Source organism: Papio anubis, chromosome X, assembly GCF_008728515.1.
Source record: "Papio anubis isolate 15944 chromosome X, Panubis1.0, whole genome shotgun sequence".
Classification (NCBI taxonomy): domain Eukaryota; kingdom Metazoa; phylum Chordata; class Mammalia; order Primates; family Cercopithecidae; genus Papio; species Papio anubis.
Window position 1 is genome coordinate 128,815,063 of NC_044996.1, and position 21,011 is coordinate 128,836,073.

The following is a 21,011-nucleotide window of genomic DNA, read 5'->3' on the forward strand; positions in this document are numbered from 1 at the left end:
GGGAGGATTGCTTGAGCCCAAGAGTTTGAGATCAGCCTGGGCAATCTGGCAAGACTCCACCTCTATAAAAAATTTAAAAAATTAGCCTGATGTGGTGGCACACATCTGTAGTCCCAGCTGCACTGGAGCCTGAGGTGGGAGGATGGTGTGAGCCTAGGAGTTTGAGGCTGCAGTGAGCTATGATGGCACTATTGCACTTCAGCCTGGGTGACAGAGTGAGACCCTATCTCAAAAAGAAAACTGGTTTTTTTTTTTGTTTTTTTTGAGACGGAGTCTCGCTCTGTGGCCTAGGCTGGAGTGCAGTGGCCGGATCTCAGCTCGCTGCAAGCTCCGCCTCCTGGGTTTACGCCATTCTCCTGCCTCAGCCTCCCGAGTAGCTGGGACTACAGGCGCCCGCCACCTCGCCCAGCTAGTTTTTTTGTACTTTTTAGTAGAGACGGGGTTTCACCGTGTTCGCCAGGATGGTCTCGATCTCCTGACCTCGTGATCCGCCCATCTCGGCCTCCCAAAGTGCTGGGATTACAGGCTTGAGCCACCGCGCCTGGCCGAAAAACTGGTTTTTAAAAGCAGCCTGGTCCTTCCCAGAAGCAACGCTCTTTTGGCATGCAGCAGCTGGGAAAAGAATCTTCCATGTACATGTCTACAGTCAAGCAGAATGCTAGCTTTTAAAAATTTATTATTATTATTATTTTGAGATGAAGTCTTGCTCTGTCACTCAGGTTGGAGTGCAGTGGCGCGATATCGGCTCACTGCAACCTCCACCTCCCAGGTTCAAGTGATCGTCCCACCTCGGCCTCCTCCCGAGTAGCTAGAATTATAGACGTGAGCCACTGCACCAGGTCCAAACATTTATTATTATTTATTTATTTTTGAGACGGAGTCTCGCTCTGTCACTCAGGCTGGAGTGCAGTGGCACGATCTCGGCTCGCTGCAAGCTCCGCCTCCTCGATTCACGCCATTCTCCTGCCTCAGCCTCCCGAGAAGCTGGGACTACAGGCGCCTGCCACCACGCCCGGCTAATTTATTTTGTATTTTTAGTAAAGACGGGGTTTCACCATGTTAGCCAGTATGGTCTCTATCTCCTGACCTCGTGATCTGCCCGCCTTGGCCTACCAAAGTGCTGGGATTACAGGCGTGAGCCACTGTGCCCGGCTGCCAAAAATTTATTTTATTAAATTTTTCAGACACAGGGTCTTGCTCTGTGTCCCAGTCTGGAGTGCAGTTGTGTGATCATAGCTTGCTGTAGCCTTCAAGTCCTGGCTCAGCTGGGTGCGGTGGCTCACATCTGTAATCCCAGCACTTTGGGAGGCCAAGGCAGGTGGATCACCTGAGGTTGCGAGTTCGAGACCAGCCTAACATGGTGAAACCCCATCTCTAGTAAAAATACAAAAATTAGCGGGCATGGTGGCATGTGCCTGTAATCCCAGCTACTCGGGAGGTTGAGGCAGGAGAATCGCTTGAACCCAGGAGGCAGAGGTTGCGGTGAGCTGAGATCGTGCCATTGCACTCCAGCCTGGGTGACAGAAACTCTGTCTTTAAAAAAAAAAAAAAAAAAAAAAAATTATCCTGGGCTCAAGTGATCCTCCTGCCTCAGCCTCCTGAGTAGCTGGGACCATAGGCACGTGACAACATACCAGCAAAATGCCAGCTTTTAAAGCAGAAGGCTGGAGGGCAGTATCTCCATGTGCCCAGGGGTACATGCCCTCACCCCATTCCTGGTTACATGTCCTTGGGGCTGAGATGCCCTGGGTGAATTGCTTAACCTCTCTGAGTCTCAGGCTTTCCCCTTTACATTGGGGGTTTCATCAGAGGAGCTCTATAGTCACACCAGACTCCCTAACCCTTTGATTTGCTTCTGTGAGTGCTTAAGGCAGAAGGACATGAGTGAGGTCTGGTCATGTTTGTTAGACTCCACCTTCTAGTAGGGAACAGAATATCAATTTTATTTATTTATTTATTTATTTGAGACAGGGTCTCACTCTATCACCCAGGCTGGAATGCAGTGGTGTGATCACGGCTTACTGCAACCTGGAGCTCCTGGGCTCAAGCCATCCTTCCACCTCAGCCTCCCGAATAGCTGGGACCACAGGCCCATGCCGCCATGCCGGGCTAATTTTTGTATTTTTGGTAGAGACAGGGTTTTGCAGTGTTGGCCAGGCTGGTCTCAAACTCCTGACCTCAAGCAATCCACCCGCCTCGGCCTCTCAAAGTGGTGGGATTATAAGCGTGAGCCACCATGTCCGGTAAGAATCAATTTTGATGCAAAATTTACAAGATTGTTTACTGGCTTCAGAATAACAATTTTCTACAATTGGCTTTGGAATTAGGGAGGTGAATAGTTTCTTTGTTTTGTTTTTTACCTTCCAGTACAGCTGTCTCTTCTTGCTTTTTGTCAAGCACTAGTTGCTCCATTTCTTTCCTTAGATCTTCCTGATTTAAGTTACAGGCATCGAAGGCATCACTGACAAACTCAGAAACACCTGGGCTAGTAGAAATTTCTTCCTCATCCTGAAATGCAACAAATGAGCTCTTGAAATGGTTTGCTAAGCGACATTTGTGTTATTCTGGTTTGCTACTGTCTCACAATTTAATGCCATGCTATTTTTATTTCTTTTCTCCGTGAGCTGTAAGACAATGAGCACTGCTCTCCAACCTTCTAACATGCAGTTGCTTGGTAACTACATGAGTTACCACCTGAGGCTATTATTCTCCCTCACAGCTTGAATCACTCCAACCGTTCTCTCCAATCCCTGATGAGCACATCTAGAATTACATATGCCAGTAAATCACCCTCAAGTCTCAGCCATAGTTCCTTGACTATTCAAGTACCAGATGCTGCTTCTTCCAAACCCATATTCATACATAGTTTTAAATGGTATCAGAGATAGTTAACACAGTTACTTTATTTCCAGATATCAACTACTAGGTACAATGTAAAACTGGATTACCTCTTGAGTTTTAAGCTGAGATTTGATTACAACGGGTGGCGTTTTGGGCCGTACTGCCTCTAAGAAGTGAGAATAAGAGAGACAATAATTGCTTGGTTCAGTTCTGAATATATATTATAATCACAGTAAAATATCCACAAGTATTATGATACTAAATAATTTTCAGAAATAAATTTTTATGTTATGCTTTCAGCTTTTCTTAAGTTACAAGAAACAGCCATGGTGAAACCATCTCAACCTCTTACTTTGGGGATATTTTTTTCTATCTACCTACCTATCTATTCATTTATTTGTTTTTAGACATGGAGTGTCAGTATGTTGCCCAGGCTGGACTCAAACTTCTGGGCTCAAGTGATCCTCCTGCCTCAGCCTTCTGGGGATATTTTTAACATGTCATCATATTCAATACTCCTTATATAAAATTTCCAGCAGGAAATAATTTTTAACTACAGTGTGAGCAAAATTCATTGAAGAATACTTCTGTACTTTTTTAGGATAATGAGGATTAAGTTACTTATCAAGTTTGCCTGCTGACATGAGTGCTAGAAAAAGGCAGTCTTTATGGAATACTGTCATAAGTCCATTTTGTTAAGGCAGTATTTGATAAAATGGAATTTTCCAACAAAATTAACATAAATGCTAAAGAATGATAGACAATTGGGATGCATGTTAACACTGATATACAAAATGACAAATTTTCCTGTGTAGAGCAACTTCACTCCATTTCGCTGACACTAAGAGCAGTGTCGGATCCTGTCCTAGTATTCTATATAACCTGTACCTCAGGACATGCTGTTTTGCTTAATCATTTAAAATTCCGTGAATGAAATCACCCCGCTTCTCGTGGGATGCATGTCCAGTTGTAATGAGTACCTACTATACACAGCAGGTACTCACTAAAAATTTAAAATATGACACAAAATGTGTTTCTTGTTTTAATTATTACAGATTTCAAACAGCTGCCATTATTACACAACACATTCCCACAACCAGTGGTAAGTTAGTGTCACAATGAGTCCAATGTTCATCAGTGCCTAGCTCAGAACTAGAGAGATCCTTGTAACTTGGAGTGGAATGGAGCTTTGTTCTGCTCTATAGACTACACGCACTGGAGAAACATCAGGTTGAAAGAAACAAAAAGGAGGCGGACTGAATCAGAGTAGGGGACAGAAGTATAAAGAATCACATGGTTAAGGGCCAAAAATGAGAGGTGGGGAAGATGACAGATGTTTGAGAGGGAAAAAAAAATTAAAAAAACTCGCCAGGCACAGTGGCTCATGCCTGTAAGTCCCAGCTACTTGGGAAGCTGAGGCAGGAGGATCGCTTGAGTCTAGGAGTTTGAGGACAGCCTGGGCAACATAGTGAGACCCGTGTCTAAAAAAAAAACAAAAATAAAAACAAGGAATGAGAAAGGAGATAAGCAAAGTAAAGGAAAGCTTGGGGAAGACATGATTGAGATGGGTTAGAGAGAAGGCAGTAAGAGAAAAATGAAGATTTCCTCCAGGAGGAAAATAATTTTTCCCTAAGACAATGACATTTCTGGTATGTATAAAAGGTCAAGCTCATTTGAGTCTCTAAGAACAATGTTTTCTGTAGAGTGCTGTCTTCTACCCGGAATGTACCTGTCAGCGGCAAATCCTGCTCTCTGCCATTGCTCTTCTCCTCCTTCCCTGCGGCCTGCTGTTGGGCGGCCAGGGCCGTGAGCTGGGCTGACTGCTTAATCAGGGAGACGCGGTAAAAGTAGTTCCTCCAGAACACTTCTTCCTTCACACTTTTAAAGAAAGGCAAATTAGAACAGTGGAAAAAGGCAAAATTAAAAATGAATAAAAAGCAGATAGACAAGAACACATTTGAGAACGTACAAAGACAAGTGCACGCAGGGGTTATTTTGTTGTAGAGGGGACTGGAGTAGATGATTTGCAGGAGCACTTTCAAAGCTGAGTGAGGTTCAGAGGGGGTTCGTACTGGCTTTAACAATTTTTTTTTTGACACGGAGTCTTGCTCTGTTGCCCAGGTTGGAGTGCAGTGGTGTGATCTCAGCTCACTGCAACCTCTGTCTCCTGGGTTCCAACAATTCTCTTGCCTCAGCCTCCTGAGTAGCTGGGATTATAGGTGGCCGTGACCATGCCCAGCTAATTTTTGCATTTTTAGTAGAGACGGGGTTTCACCATGTTGGCCTGGCTGGTCTCAAACTCCTGACCTCATGATCTGCCCGCCCCAGCCTCCCAAAGTCCTGGGATTACAGGCGTGAGCCACCACGCCCAGTTCATATTCGCTTTAGAATTGAAAGCTAACAACAGGATAAACATAACAGCTATCTTCCCCGTAGCAGCAAAATACAAGTTACAGAATACCAATGAAACCTCAGCATTTCTTGGTATCTTAATGATACCAATACTGCTCTCAGTAGAAGAAAACAGGGCATTGCTGTGAAACTAGCATAATCAACCTGGGAAACGAGAAGCAGAGCCAGGACTCCACCAATCACTTGCTGTTTCTCAGACGATTAAATGCTTTCCAGCAGTGAGAAGAAAGCATTGTGGCTGTTGTTCCTTATGAAAGAGAATGTTTGGCAGCTTGCTAATAACTAGTAACCAGTAAGAGTTAGCAATGGGGTGGGAAATGCTTGATAAAAAGATTGAAGTGCAGTTCAATCTGAAAACTCTTGGTGGTTCTCAAACCTAGCTACCTATTAGAATCACCTGGTGTAATGTGTTGGTGCCCAAGTGGGTCAGGTAAGTGTCCACACAGGGGGGTGGCCTAGAATGGAGAATGAGAACCAAGCAGGGAGAGAAAGGTATTTGAGTAGAGGAGTGAGTGGCAGCAAAAATGACAGATCAGCCACATGCATGGGGAATAAGTAAAAATTTTTTTTTTTTTTTTTTTTTTTTTTGAGACGGAGTCTCGCTCTGCCGCCCAGGCTGGAGTGCAGTGGCCGGATCTCAGCTCACTGCAAGCTCCGCCTCCCGGGTTCCCGCCATTCTCCTGCCTCAGCCTCCCGAGTAGCTGGGACTACAGGCGCCCACAACCGCGCCCGGCTAATTTTTTGTATTTTTAGTAGAGACGAGGTTTCACCGTGGTCTCGATCTCCTGACCTTGTGATCCGCCCGCCTCGGCCTCCCAAAGTGCTGGGATTACAGGCGTGAGCCACCGCGCCCAGCCAAGTAAAAATATTAAAGATAGTAGAAACCAGGTTTCTCACCACCAGAGAGGAGAGTTACAAACATGGGGAGGGAAAAAATGAAAATGATCCCTGTCATGAGGTAGCACCATGAACACATGGTTTTCATTCCACATAGAAATGAGCACACACACATTCCCTGGCTGTGTCCACTGAGAGCATGCAGAGCAGTGGCACCCCAATGGCAATGAGCACACCTAGCATCCAGATCTTGCTTTCTAAATACCAAGATTTAGACTTTCCACTAAAAGGATCCAGAGCTCCCTGGGTAAATGGCCAATTCCAGGGTAAGAGCAGAGGAAGAACACTATCTTGTGCCAGAAAGCAAGGAAACGCGTGAAGAAATGATGGGGACACTTGTGTGTTAGAAAGACACAAGTCAGTTTGAATAGTCTCCCACTGGCGAAACTGGTAATTTTTTTTTTTGAGACAGGGTCTCACTCTGTCACCCAGGCCAGAGTGCAGTGGCATGAACATGGCTCACTGTGGCCTTGATCTCCCCAGCCCAGGTGATGCTTCTGCCTCAGCCTCCCGGGTAGCTGAGACTACGGGCACATGCCACCATGCCTGGCTAATTTTTTTTTTTTTTTTTGAGACGGAGTCTCACTCTCTCGTCACCCAGGCTGGAGTGCAGTGGCGTGATCTTGGCTCACTGCAATTTCCACCTCCCAGGTTCAAGCAATTCTCCTATCTCAACCTCCCGAGTAGCTGGGATCACAGGCGCCCACCACCACACCCGGCTATGCCCAGCTAATTTTTTGTAGAGATGAGGTTTCACCATGTTGCCCAGGCTAGTCTTGAACTCCTGGGCTCAAGTGATCCTCCCAACTAGGCCTCCCAAAGTGCTGGGATTATAGGTGTGAGCCACCATGCCTGGCCTCAAACTGGTAATAATTTGAGCATCAAAATAAACAACAGCGTCGGATTATAATCCACTGCATGAGTCTGTACAAATATATATACATGGAAAGTCTGATGAACAGAATATTCACAGTTTCAGAGCACATCCCAGAAAAATACTAATTCAAAGAGGAAAAGAGTAACTTTACAGTCAAGAAACCTGGCAAACACCACCTGCATCAAATGACCCAAGTATGAACAGTAATGGGACAAATGGCTGCATGTGCCACCAGACAGCATGCAACAGACAGAAGGAGACTGATGAGACATGAAAACCAAATGTAACCTGTGAGTGTGAACTGGGTTCTTTTGCTAAAAAGGACATTATTGGGATGAATGGAAAAACCTCAATAGGGTCTGAGATTGAGATGGCAATAATGTGTAAATGATCATTTCCTGATTTGGATGGGCACACTGTGGTCATGTAGGAGAATGCTTGTATAACACTACAGCATTTGGGAGTGATGCAACATTAGGTTTCAAGTGATTTCAAGAAAGTTCTTTATGTTGTATCCCCAATTTTTCTGTAAGTTTGTGTTTCAAAATAATAATAATCATCATCATCAAATCATCAATTGATAACTGTGCTCGCTTCAGAGAAATTAAATAAAAATCTTGAGGGCTGAATATGAAAAACAAAACTAAAAGCAAAATGGGTCAGGCATGGTGGCCTACATCTGTAGTCCCAATGCTTTGGGAGGCCAAGGGAGGAGGAATGCAAGTTCAGGAGTTTGAGACCAGCCTGGGCAATATGGTGAAATCACATCTCTGCAAAAAATATAAAAATTAGCCAATGTGGTGGCATGTGCCAGTAGTCCCAGCTACTTGGGAGGCTGAGGCAGGAGAACCACTTGAACTCAGCAGGTGGAGGTTGTGGTGAGCCGAGATCGCACCACTGCACTCCAGCCTGGGCAACAGAGTAAGACTCTTTCTCAAAAAAAAAAAAAAAAAAAAAGGCTGGGTGCAGTGGCTCATGCCTGTAATCCCAGCACTTTGGGAAGCCAAGGCAGGCAGATCACCTGAGGTCAGGAGTTTGAGAACAGCCTGGTCAACATGGTGAAACCCCATCTCTATGAAAAATGCAAAAATTAGCCGGGTACACTGCATGCCTGTAGTCTCAGCTACGCAGGAGGCTGAGGCAGGAGAACGGCTTGAACCCAGGAGGTGGAGGTTGCAGTGAGCCAAGATTGTGCCATTGCACTCCAGCCTGCGTAACAATAGCGAAACTCCGTATCCAAAAAAAAAAAAGAAAAAAAAAAAAAGAAAAAAAAGCATAAAAAAAGTACACACACATGCACACAAACATGTACACACTCCCGGGCCGGGCGCGGTGGCTCAAGCCTGTAATCCCAGCACTTTGGGAGGCTGGGAGCCCGAGGCGGATCATGAGGAGTCAGGAGGTCGAGACCATCACCAGCTAACACGTGACCGTCTCTACTAAAAATACAAAAACTAGCCGGTGGGGGAAACCTGTAGTCCCAGCCTTCACTTGGGAGGCTGAGGCAGGAGAATGGCGTAAACCAGATGAGGAGCTTACAGTGAGCTGAGATCCGGCCACTGCACTCCAGCCGGGCTACGAGCAAGACTCCGTCTCAAAAAAAAAAAGAAACATGTACACTCCCTACCCAAAAAGGAATACCAAGCTTTGGTGACCTGCAGAATTGTGTGAAATTTTATTTTGTTTGTTTTTTTTACCCTGGAAGAGTGGCTCATTTATGTTCTAATTTTTTTAAGCTTGATAGAAATGACAAAAGGTGGGAGAATGCCTCTGTATCCATTTTTTTTTTTTTTTTGAGGATGGAGTCTGGCTCTGTCTGGGCAGGCTGGAGTGCAGTGGGCTGATCTCGGCTCACAGCCACTTCCTGAGTTCAAGCACAATTACTCTAACTCAGCCACCCAACTAGCTGGGACTACAGGCATCATGCCTGGCTAATTTTTGTATCGAAATAAATGAGAGTTCCACTGTCTTAGCCAGGGTCTAGATATCCCGACCTCGTGACCCGCCCGCCTCGTCCTCCCAAAATGCTGGGATTACAGGCGTCAGCCACCACGCCTGGTCAATCCCCTGTTTTTAAAGAAGGGATGCAAGGTTCTTAGAATGGGGGGAAAATTGAGAAGAAAGCCTGACAGAAAAATACTTTGAAAAAGTAGAATACGATCAGTGAGTACGAGGTGTGGTGGTTCATGCCTGTAATCCCAGCACTTTGGGAGGCTGCGGCGGGCGGATCACCTGAGGTCAGGCGAACACCTGAGGTCAGGAGTTCGAGACCAGCCTGGGCAACATGGTAAAACCCCATCTCTACTAAAAATACAAAATTAGCCAGGCGTGGTGGTGCACACCTGTAATCCCAGCTACTTGGGAGGCTAATGCAGGAGAATCGCTTGAACTGGGGAGGCAGATGTTGCAGTGAGCCAAGATGGCGCCATCGCACTCCAGCCTGGGTGACAGAGTGAGACTCTATCTCAAAAAAAAAAAAAAAAAAGAAAATCAGTGAGAACTAGCAGAAAACAATAAGACTCAGGCTTGTGAATCTGGACAGAGCTTGTCTTAGATGAGACATCAGAATGCACAGTTGTCACACCTATGAATGGAGAAGCTAGGCCTGGAAGTTAGTGTGTAAGTGATAGAGGCAAAATGCACGATTACCTATACAAGCGAGGACAGGTAACAAGATGGAATTTGCTGCTAGACACAGCCCCACTTTTATTAATGCCACCAACATTTACCGGTGGAATTATGGTGCCATGTGCATCCGGCACTATGCTAGGTGCTAGGGGAATAAGACAAGTTGTCTGCCATCACGGATGGTCACAGGAATATAACCTCTCACTTGTTAAGTTCTTACTACATGCCAAGCAGCATTTCCCAAACTGATGTGGCCACACAACTGTTGTAACATCTCTTGGAAGTAGTTCGGCAAAAGGGATATTGGGCTTCATAGCAATTTGTAAAGGATTATAGTTGACCATGAGTTTAGCTGAGCAAACCACAGTATGTTACAGCTGCTAAAAGAGCTCATGAAATCTTAGGCTGCATCAAAAACATACAAGATATGCTATCGTGTGCTTTCTGCAATTAAGACAACGCATTATATTCACTCCTGAGGACTCACTTTAACGATGACACTTACAAACCAAAGGTATTTACAGGCAAATCACCCGGATGGTGAGGGATTATAGAGACTAAGACATCTGGGGGAACTAAGAACTGGGTCTGTTTGTCCTGATAAGTTCCAGGGTCTCAAGCCATTAACACTGGAGCCAAACAAAAGTGAAATGAACCTTCCCAGGAGGTAGTGGGCTGCCTAAATATCTTTGAAATCACTTTTAAGTCTGAGCTCTGTGAAATGCCCAACATGAGACTTAGGTATTCTAGGTACCTATGGTAGATTGTGGGCACTGTTTGCTGTCTTGATTATAAAAACAAACATGTGGACTGCTTTGTTTTCCATAGTCTCTCCCTCTTGATATGAGAGGTGCAGTCAGAGGCACACTGCAGAAATAATCTATGTCACCCTCCGGGGAAGAGTCACAATACAGATGACTACTAAAGGTTCTGAGAAGTCAAGTCCTCTGGTAAAGAAATCCAGGTCTGGCAGGGCAGTGGCTCACACCTGTACTCCCAGCATTTTGGGAGGCTGAGGCAGGAAGATCACTTGAGCTCAGGACTTTGAGACCAGCTTAGGCAACAGAGTGAGACCCTGACTCTACAAGAAATGAAAAATTAGATGGGCATGGTGGCATGTGCCTGTAATCCCAGCTATTCATTGGGACGCTGAGGTGGGAGAATTGCTTGAGCCTGGGAGGTTGAGGCTGCAGTGAGCCATAATCACACCACTGTATTCCAGCCAGGGCAACAGAGAGATACCTTCTCTTAAAAAGAAAAAAACTCACGGCCGGGTGTGGAGGCTCACGCCTGTAATCCCAGCACTTTGGGAGGCCGAGGCAGGCAGATTGCGAGGTCAAGAGATTGAGACCATCCTGGCCAACATGGTGAAACCCCATCTCTACTAAAAATACAAAAATTAGCTGGGTGTGGTGGCATGCACCTGTAGTCCCAGCTACTCAGGAGGCTGAGGCACAGGAGAATTGCTTGAACCCGGGAGGTGGAGGTTGCAGTGAGCCGAGATCGCACACCACACTCCAGCCTGGGTGACAGAGTGAGACTCCGTCTAGAAAGATAAGAAAGACAAGAAAGACAAGAAAGACAGAAAGAAAGACAGAAAGACAGAAAGACAGAAAGAAAGACAGAAAGAAAGACAGAAAGAAAGAAAGAAAGAAAGAAAGAAAGAAAGAAAGAAAGAAAGAAAGAAAGAAAGAAAAGAAAGAAAGAAAGAAAGAAAGAAAAGAAAGAAAGAAAGAAAGAAAAGAAAGAAAAGAAAGAAAGAAAGAAAGAAAGAAAGAAAGAAAGAAAGAAGAAAAAATTGAGCACAGCAAATTAAACATTTATTCATTTGTGTTCCTGACAATTTTTTTTGAGATGGAGTCTCGGCCTTCTTTGGCTTCCAGGCTGGAGTGCAGTGGTGGTGCGACCTCAAGCCACTGCAAGCTCCTCGGGCCTCCCCGTTCATGCCATTCTCCTGCCTCAGCCTGCCAAGTAGCTGACTACAGCCTGCCACCATGTCCGCTAATTTTTGTAGTTTTAGTAGAGACGGGGTTTCACCGTTAGCCAGGATGGTCTCTCGGGGACTCCCACCATGATCCGGCCTGCCTCGCCTCCCAAAGTGCTGGGATTACAGGCGTGAGCCACCGCGCCTGGCCTCCTGGACTATTTTAAGGCATTGTATACTGTGAAAATCCTCTGGGAAACACTGGGCAAATGTCACAGGCCAAGGCCAAGGCAGGAAAGGACTTGTGATTTCCCTACTGTCATCAGAATGAGGGCCTCAGAGGGTGCTTGTGATGTACCAGCAGGACCCCATCTCGGTCACAGCATTAGACTGCCACAGGGAAGGGTTAAGCTACTAATATGCAGTTTGAAATCCAGAGCAAGAGTTTTGTTTTCTAAAGTGTTCCTAGTTAATGATGCATTAACTATCTGTTCAGAAAAAGTGTTTCAAAGGAGCAAAGTTGTGCTTCTGTGTGTCAGGGAGGAGAAGTCTGGAGACCGTATATTTGTTTTGTCAAACAAAACAGCTTGTTTTTGTTTTGTTATGGAAATTTTCAACAAAACACACGTGGAGCGACTAGAACAATGAAGCCCATGTACCTGTGACCTACCTACCATGAGTATCAGCATTTCACCAGTTGCGTTCCATCTATCTTCCCCTCCCCTGCACACACGCTTTTCTTTGGGAACGGGTTGGAATATTTTAAGGCAAATGTGAGACATCACATTCTTTCATTTGTAAATACTTCAGCAAGCATTTCTTTTTCTTTTTCTTTTGAGATGGAGTTTCGCTCTTGCTGCCCAGGCTGGAGTGCAATGGCGTGATCTTGGCTCACCACAACCTCCGCCTCCCGGGTTCAAATGATTCTCCTGCCTCAGCCTCCCGAGTAGCTGGGATTACAGGCATGCGCCACCACGCCCGGCTAATTTTTGTATTTTTAGTAGACATGGGGTTTCACCAGGTTGGCCAGGCTGGTCTCGAACTCCTGACCTCAGGTGATCCACCCGCCTCGGTCTTGGAAAGTGATGAGATTACAGGTGTGAGCCACTGCGCTCAGCTTCAGCAAGCATTTCTAACAGATAAGGACTTATAAATAATAACTATAATTTCTAAGTAATCCTCAACAAATTAGTAGGAGGAAACTGGCATCATATTGAAATATTTGATGGGCAGGTTACCCTGTGACAAATTAGAAACACTAATTGCCAAATACCAATTCTCAGACGGTTTCAAAAAATCTAAAATTACTGTCAACAGTAAGGGGGGCGGTCCACAATTGTAAAGAACCAAAACTGTGGACAGCTACATGCCTGCTATGAGCACCCCAGGCCACTGGCCTCAGGCTGTAGCCACTCAGGGCCTCTTGCTGGTCTTGAGAGCCACAGCAGGAGCCCAGCATGTGGCTCAGGGTGATTCAAAGGGTCTTCAAGTTGATGGAGGCTGCAAGTGTAAAGGCCACCTGCACCCCGGAGCTTGGGTACCCTTCCCTCAGAGTCAGTTACTCAGAACAGGCACAGCCTCAAATTCTGAGGGAAGAGCTTGAAACACACACACACAAGCACATATGCATACACATTATATATACAAACTCTTCAAAATTCCATTCTACCAGGAGTGTGGGTAGCTCTCCTCTATAACCTCAACAACTTGAGAGGCTGAGGCAGGAAGACTGCTTCAGGCCAGGAGTTCAACACCTGCCTGGGCAACATAGCAAGACCCTATCTCTAAAAAAGTTAAAAACAGTACTAGACAGGCATAGCAGCACAGGCCTCTGAGCGACTTGGGAGGCCGAGGCAGGAAAATCACTTGAGTCCAGGAGGTCAAGGCTGCAGTAAGCTATTGTGCCACTGCATTCCAGAAACCCTGTCTCTAAAAAATAATAATTTTTAAAATAAAAAGTCAATTCCTATGATTTTGTGAGCATATGTAGTAAAACATAGATTAGATGGTACATTTTTAAAATATCCTTAACTAGGCTGGGTGTGGTGGCCTGTAATCCCAGCACTTTGGGAGGCCAAGGTGGGCAGATCACCGGAAGTCAGGAGTTCAAGATCAGCCTGGCCAACATGGCGAAACCCCGTCTCTATTAAAAATACAAAAAATAGCCTGGTGTGGTGGCATGCGTCTGTAATCCCAGCTACTTGGGAGGTTGAGGCAGGAGAATCGCTTGAACCTGGGAGGTGGGGAGGTGGTTACGATGAGCCAAGATCAAGCCACTGCACTTCAGCCTGAGTGACAAGAGCGCAACTCCATCTCCAAAACAAAACAAAACACCTTAACTAAAAATATCTTAATATAGCTATTTTAGACAAAGTCTAGCTGGGCGCGGTGGCTCACGCCTGTAATCCCAGCACTTTGGGAGGCTGAGGCGGACAGATCACCTGAGGTCAGGAGTTCGAGACCAGCCTGGCCACCCTGGTGAAACTCTGTCTCTACTAAAAATACAAAAATTAGCTGGGTGTGGTGGCGGGCGCCTGTAACCCCAGCTACTCGGGAAGCTGAGGCAGCAGAATCACTTGAACCCAGGAGGCGGAGGCTGCAGTGAGCTGAGATCACGCCACTGCACTTCAGCCTGGGCGACAGAGTGAGATTCCATCTCAAACAAAAAAAAAAAAGAAAGAAAGAAAAAGATAAAGTCGAAAGATGAAATTTGTAATGAGATTTTTTTTTTTTTTTTTGCCATGAAACATACTTTTCTTATGGGAGGGTTGGGGAGGGCTCTAGAAATTTACCACTAATATGTTAATAATTATGGAGGGAAGAGTTTCATTACAAAGAAAAAAAGATTCCATATAACTGTTATTCTGGTCTGGAAGAACACTTCCAGAGTGGTGTTTTCACAAACAGAAAACCTGTGCTGCTGTGTGAACCAAAAGGCTAGCAAATACTTGTTAAAACCACTATGTGGCTGGGTAAGCATAGCAAAACAAACGTGTTCATCTGTGCTCCCTCTGAAGATGTCAGGAAAGTAACAGAAAAGGAATTACATATGTAAAAACACAAGGACAAAGAGAATGAGAGAGGAGAGGACAGTGGAAGTTATCAAGGGCAGTCAAGTGGAAAGGTGTCAAGTGGAAATGTCAAGGGCAGATAGTAATCTTTTTTTTTTTTCTTTTTTGAGACAGTCTCACTCTGTCGCCCAGGTTGGAGTGCAATGGCACGATTTCGGCTCGCTGCAACCTCCGCCCCAGGTTCAAGCAATTCTCCTGCCTCAGCCTCCCGAGTAGCTGAGATTACAGGCATGTGCCACCACACCTGGCTAATTTTTTGTATTTCTTTTTTTAAGTAGAGACAGGGTTTCACTATGTTGCCCAGGCTGGTCTCAAACTCCTGAGCTCAGACAATCTGCCTGCCTTGGCCTCCCAAAGTGCTGGAATTACAGGCATAAGCAATCGTGCCCGGCCTAGGCAAACAGCAGTCTACTTTGTTGACCAGACAAAACTGTACTGAGTTGCCTGCAGGAAGGGTGGAAGCCCAGAGAGCCCCTGGGCCTCCCATCTTGCCCTGCCCTGCTCTGCCCATGTCGGGAGGGGAGCCAAACTGCTCTACACTCAGGGACCGGTGGCGCAGTTGAGACTGGGGTTGTGACACCAAAGTCAAGCCACAGGGGTCAAGGGACAGTCTGCCTATCAACTGGCTCTTCCCATTGTCCTGCCTGCAGCCAGGCAGGAGGCCAAGGAGTCTTCTGGGGGCAAGCTACCTTCCCACAGCTACTGAGCCTCTCCAAGCCAAAAGGCTTGTCCCCACATTCGGTGGCCATGTACCCTTTCAGTATGGCACTGCTAATGCGAAGGGACAGGTAAGGAGAGCCTGCCACATAAAAGACAGAGCCCCAAACAAACAGAAGAGTCCCGAGGAAACAGCATAGAAAAAGGAGTCTTTCTTTTATTTGAGACAGGGTCTCACTCTGTTGCCCAGGCTGGAATGCCAGTGGTGTGATCATGGCTCACTGCAGCGCTGACCTCCCAGGCTCAGGTGATCCTCCTGCCTCAGCTTCCTGAGTAGCTGGGACTAAAGGTGCGCACCACTACACCCGGCTAATTCTTGATTTCTTTGTAAAAATGGTGGTCTTGCTATGTTGCCCAGGCTGGTCTTGAACTCGGCCTCACGTGATCCTCCCGCCTCAACCTCCCAAAGTGTTGAGATTACAGGCGTTGGCCACCGCACCCAGCTGAAAAAGGAGTCTTTTGAGAGAACTGTAACTCACGTTCTTGGGGAACAGTAAGATACTACACCCATATGACAAGGTTAAGAGAAAGGGAACACTGACAGAATAAGAAGGAACGCTGACTCCAAACATGTGACAGCTTCAATACAAGGGACTGAACTAGAGGAGGCACGGAAGAGCTTGAGGTAGAACACTCAAGGGAGGCAGCAGCAGGGAAGGTGGCCCCTGCTGGCCGCACCACCAGGGCAGGCTTCCAGAATGCATCATGCATGCGCTGGAGCCTACGGGACAAGCTGGGATTTGTGGAGCCCAGAGGAGCCGTCGGAAGAAAAGCCTTAGGAAAGAGAGCAGAAACGCTGCTGCTGGAGGGCAGACCCTAAATGGAAAACGCAATCAGCTTGGAAAAAGGATCCTGATGAGCCTCAGAGACCAGAATGTGATTCAGGGTGATGCAGCATGTTTGTGGTTTCTGTAGGGAAATGTGTTCTACCTTGTAACTGGGATAGAAAGGCACATTTCATCTCCACCCTGTATTTCCTGCCAAGTCAGCCCTTGGTTTTGATTCCAGGATGCCCTGACCAGGGGAACTGCCAAAGGGCTGCAGGGCCTGCTTTTATGAACAGATAGAGACCCTTCTGGCCCCTTCTATCGTTATGTGCTGATACTGAGCACATAACCGAGGCTGTGAGGAAACGCTGGGGAACACCCTGCTTACAGTTTAGGAACGAGGGCAAATCTCATCTTGCTCAGCAGCTCATCCTGCTGGAGCATGACCAGGGCCACAGGGTACATCTGATCAAAGTCGAAATTAAATTGCACGCCGGCCGGAGGGTCACGAAGGAAATTCCTCTTGTCCTTTGATAAAAAAAGAAAAAAACACAGGGTATTCCACAAAATGCGATTAATATGTAACAATGTTTTTTTGTTTTTGTTTTTTTGAGACAGAGTCTTGTTCTGTCGCCCAGGCTGGAGTGCAGTGGCACAGTCTCGGCTCTCTGCAACCTCTACCTCCTGGGTTCAAGCAATTCTCCTGCCTCAGCCTCCTGAGTAGCTGGGATTACAGGCATGTGCTAGCATGCCTGGCTAATTTTTGTATTTTTAGTAGAGATGGGGTTTCGCCATGTTGACCAGGCTGGTCTCAAACTCCTGACCTCAAGTGATCCACCCACCTCGGCCTCCCAAAGTGCTGGGATTACAGGTGTAAGCCACTGCACCCAGCCTACTACATAACAATTTATCATAGACTGGAGAAGTATTATATTCTTTCTTTATTTTGAAACAGTCTTGCTCTGTTGACCAGCAGGAGTGCAGTGAGACTGTCAAAAAAAAAAAAAAAAAAAAATAGAAGCGGGCAGGGCATAGTTGTCGCTCATGCCTATAATCCAGCACATTGGGAAGTTGGGCAAGAGGATCGCTTGAGGCCACGAGTTTGAGACCAACCTGGGAAACATAGTGAGAACCCATCCTTACAAATTTTTTTTTTTTTTTTTTGAGACAGAATCTTGCTCTGTTGCCCAGGCTGGAGTGCAGTGGCGTGATCTTGGCTCACTGCAAGCTCCCCTTCCCGGGTTCACACCATTTTCCTGCCTCAGCCTCCCAAGTAGCTGGGACTACAGGCGCCTGCCACCACGCCCGGCTAATTTTTTGTAGTTTTAGTAGAGATGGGGTTTCACCGTGTTAGCCAGGATGGTCTCGATCTCCTGACCTCGTGATCCACCCGCCTCGGCCTCCCAAAGTGCTAGGATTACAGGCGTGAGCCACCGTGCCCGGCCGTCACAAAATTTTTTAAAAATTAGCTGGGCATGGTGGCTTACGCCTATCGTCCCAGCTACTTGGAAGGCTGAGGCCGGAGAATCACTTGAGCCCAGTTCAAGGCTGTAGTGAGCCATAATTATGCCACTGTACTCTATCCTGGATGACCAATTGAGAATATGTCTCTTAAAACAAAACAAAACAAAACAAAAAAAATTAAATTAAAAATTTTGGGCCGGGCGCGGTGGCTCAAGCCTGTAATCCCAGCACTTTGGGAGGCCGAGATGGGCGGATCACGAGGTCAGGAGATCGAGACCATCCTGGCGAACACAGTGAAACCCCGTCTCTACTAAGAAATACAAAAAAAAATAGCCGGGCGAGATGGCGGGCGCCTGTAGTCCCAGCTACTCGGGAGGCTGAGGCCGGAGAATGGCGTGAACCCGGGAGGCGGAGCTTGCAGTGAGCTGAGATCCGGCCACTGCACTCCAGCCTGGGCTACAGAGCGAGACTCCGTCTCCCAAAAAAAAAAAAAAAAAAAAAAAAAATTTTGGCAGGGCATTGGTGGCTCACACCTGTAATCCCAGCACTTTGGGAGGCCAAGGCAGACGGACTGCTTCAGGTCAGGAGCTCGAGACCAGCCCGGCCAACATGGTGAAACCCTGTCTCTACTAAAAACACAAAAATTAGGCTGAGTGTGGTAGCTCATGCCTATAATCCCAGCACTTTGGGAAGCTGAGGCGGGCGTGGATCATGAGATCAGGAGTTCGAGACCAGCCTGGCCAACAGGGTGAAACCCTGTCTCTACTCAAAATACAAAAATTAGGAGGGCATGGTGGCGGGCACCTGTAACACCAGCTACTTGGGAGGCTGAGGCAAGAGAATCGCTTGAACCTGGGAGGAGGAGGTTGGTTGCAGTGAGCCAAGATCACGCCACTGCACTCCAGCCTGGGTGACAGAGCGAGACTCCGTTTCAAAAAAAAAAAAACCCACACAAAAATTAGAATTAGCTGGGCATGGTGCTGCATGCCTGTAGTCCCAGCTATTCAGGAGGCTGAGGAAGGAAAATCATTTGAACCCGGGGGGTGGAGGTTGCAGTGAGCCAAGATTGCACCACTACACTCCAGCCTGGGTGACAGCAAGACTCCACCTCAAAAAAAAAAAAAAGTATGTGTACATTTTGTTAATGTATACATCATGTGTTAATGTGTACATTCCTAACATCTCAAAATATTTTAAAAACTGTAAAGAAAAATAAATTCTACTAAAGTCATATCAACAGAGATACATCACAACAGGAAGAAAGTATGTTCTATCTGGGGTACCACAAGATACTTACAGCTGATAAGGCCAAAATTTGTTGTTGAATTGTTTCTTCATCATTAGTGTCAACCCATGGGGGCACAGCTGCTTCTATACAGTTTTTAATGGCAAAGAAAAGAGAAAAAAATAGGTCATGGTGGTTACACTGCAGTCTATGGTTTCAAAGCATGAAAGTTTCTGCATGACCACTAAAAATAGCAATTTACCAATAAGTTCCAAATATGAACATTAACCCTAATAACCAGACTTCTTATTATGAGTTGTATGCACATATGCATTTGATTTAAAAAATTCTACTTGAGGCTGGGCGTGGTGGCTTACACCTGTAATCCTAGCACTTTGGGAGGCCAAGGTGGGTGGATTACTTGAGCCCAAGAGTTGGAGACCAGCTTGGGCAACATGACGAAACCTTGTCTCTACAAAAAAATACAAAAGTTAGCCAGATGTCGTGGTGCGTGCCTGTAGTCCTGGCTACTTGGGAGGCTGAGGTGGAAGGATCACCTGAATCCAGGAGTCGAGGCTGTAGTGAGCTGTGATTGCGCCATTGCATTTCAGCCTGGGTGACAGAGTTGCGACCCTGTCTCAGAAAAAAACCAAAAACCAAAAAACTCTACTTAAATTATACAGTGGAGACACTGGACAACACCTTAATCAGGTGATCGGCCGGGCGCGGTGGCTCAAGCCTGTAATCCCAGCACTTTGGGAGGCCGAGACGGGCGGATCACGAGGTCAGAAGATCGAGACCATCCTGGCGAATACGGTGAAACCCTGTCTCTACTAAAAAAAAAATACAAAAAAAAAAAAAAAAAAACTAGCCGGGCGCGGTGGCGGGCGCCTGCAGTCCCAACTACTCGGGAGGCTGAGGCAGGAGAATGGCGTGAACCCGGGAGGCGGAGCTTGCAGTGAGCTGAGATCCGGCCACTGCACTCCAGCCTGGGCGACAGAGCGAGACTCCGTCTCAAAAAATAAAAAATAAAAAATAAATAAAATCAGGTGATCAAAATCAACATCACCAATGAGGGAGAGATGAATATCAAGGCCCTCCAGATGTGACATCTTGAGGAGGACATCATCACCTATGTAGTATTCTGGCTAAAAATGGACAATCTGAGTCTAGTTATGAGGAAATATCAGATAAAGCCTGAATGAGAAAGAATCTATTAAAAAAAAGGAAGAGCAGTATTCTTCAAAAACATTAATATCATAAAAGACAAAGAAAGGTTGTTGGAATGTTCCTGATTAAAGAAGGCTAAGAGACATGACAAAGAATACAATACCTTATCCTCAACTGGATCCTATACTGAGGGGGACAAAAGTCATAAAGGACATTATTGGGTCAACTAACAAAATTAACTGATGAACAGTAAAGTATTGCATCAATGTGAAATTTCCTAATGCTGTTAACTATACTATGGTTATGAAAGAGAATATCCCTAATTCTTATGAAATGTGTACTGAACATTTATGTACACACAAGGAAAAAAGGGTACACATGACAACAAGAGCTGGAGAGAGGGCGTGAATAAGACAAACAGAATAAAACTAGAGCAATTTAGGTACTGGTATATGGGTGTTGTCTGCACTATTTTTATTCTTGCGACTCTTCTGTAAATTAAAATTTTTTCCAAATAGAAAAATTTTTAGAAAGTTACTTAAAAAAAATGAAAGAAAAATGGGTAAGTATATTTCTGGAGTAAAAAAAAAAAGTCACTGTACTTGATTCATGATAAAAGGTGATGTTGTAAGACAGGTGATTAGAAATAAGAGGGTTTCGGTGGCTCAAGCCTGTAATCCCAGCACTTTGGGAGGCTGAGACGGGTGGATCACAAGGTCATGAGATCGAGACCATCCTGGCTAACACGGTGAAACCCTGTCTCTACTATAAAATACAAAAAACTAGCCGGGCGAGGTGGCGGGCGCCTGTAGTCCCAGCTACTCGGGAGGCTGAGGCAGGAGAATGGCGTGAACCCGGGAGGCGGAGCTTGTAGTGAGCTGAGATCTGGCCACTGCACTCCAGCCTGGGCGACAGAGCGAGACTCCGTCTCAAAAAAAAAAAAAAAAAAAAAAAGGGGTTTTCAGGAGCTTAAAAAAAAAAAAAGAAAGAAATGGACAAGTTGGAGGCAGTAAACAAT

The 21,011-nt window shown here is 46.0% G+C and overlaps 1 protein-coding gene across 1 annotated transcript in view; it reads right to left on the reverse strand.

Annotated features, from left to right (window-relative positions):
* The window catches only part of SYAP1 (synapse associated protein 1), a 48,034-nt gene that overhangs the window by 4,254 nt on the left and 22,769 nt on the right, over nucleotides 1–21,011 (reverse strand). The window contains exons 4-8 of the mRNA XM_003918881.5: nucleotides 18,896–18,969; nucleotides 16,523–16,662; nucleotides 4,571–4,719; nucleotides 2,949–3,007; nucleotides 2,361–2,508 (exon numbers count right to left, since the gene is read on the reverse strand). Of these exons, the coding sequence (XP_003918930.1) occupies nucleotides 2,361–2,508; nucleotides 2,949–3,007; nucleotides 4,571–4,719; nucleotides 16,523–16,662; nucleotides 18,896–18,969 (570 nt within the window). The remainder of the gene's footprint in view (nucleotides 1–2,360; nucleotides 2,509–2,948; nucleotides 3,008–4,570; nucleotides 4,720–16,522; nucleotides 16,663–18,895; nucleotides 18,970–21,011) is intronic.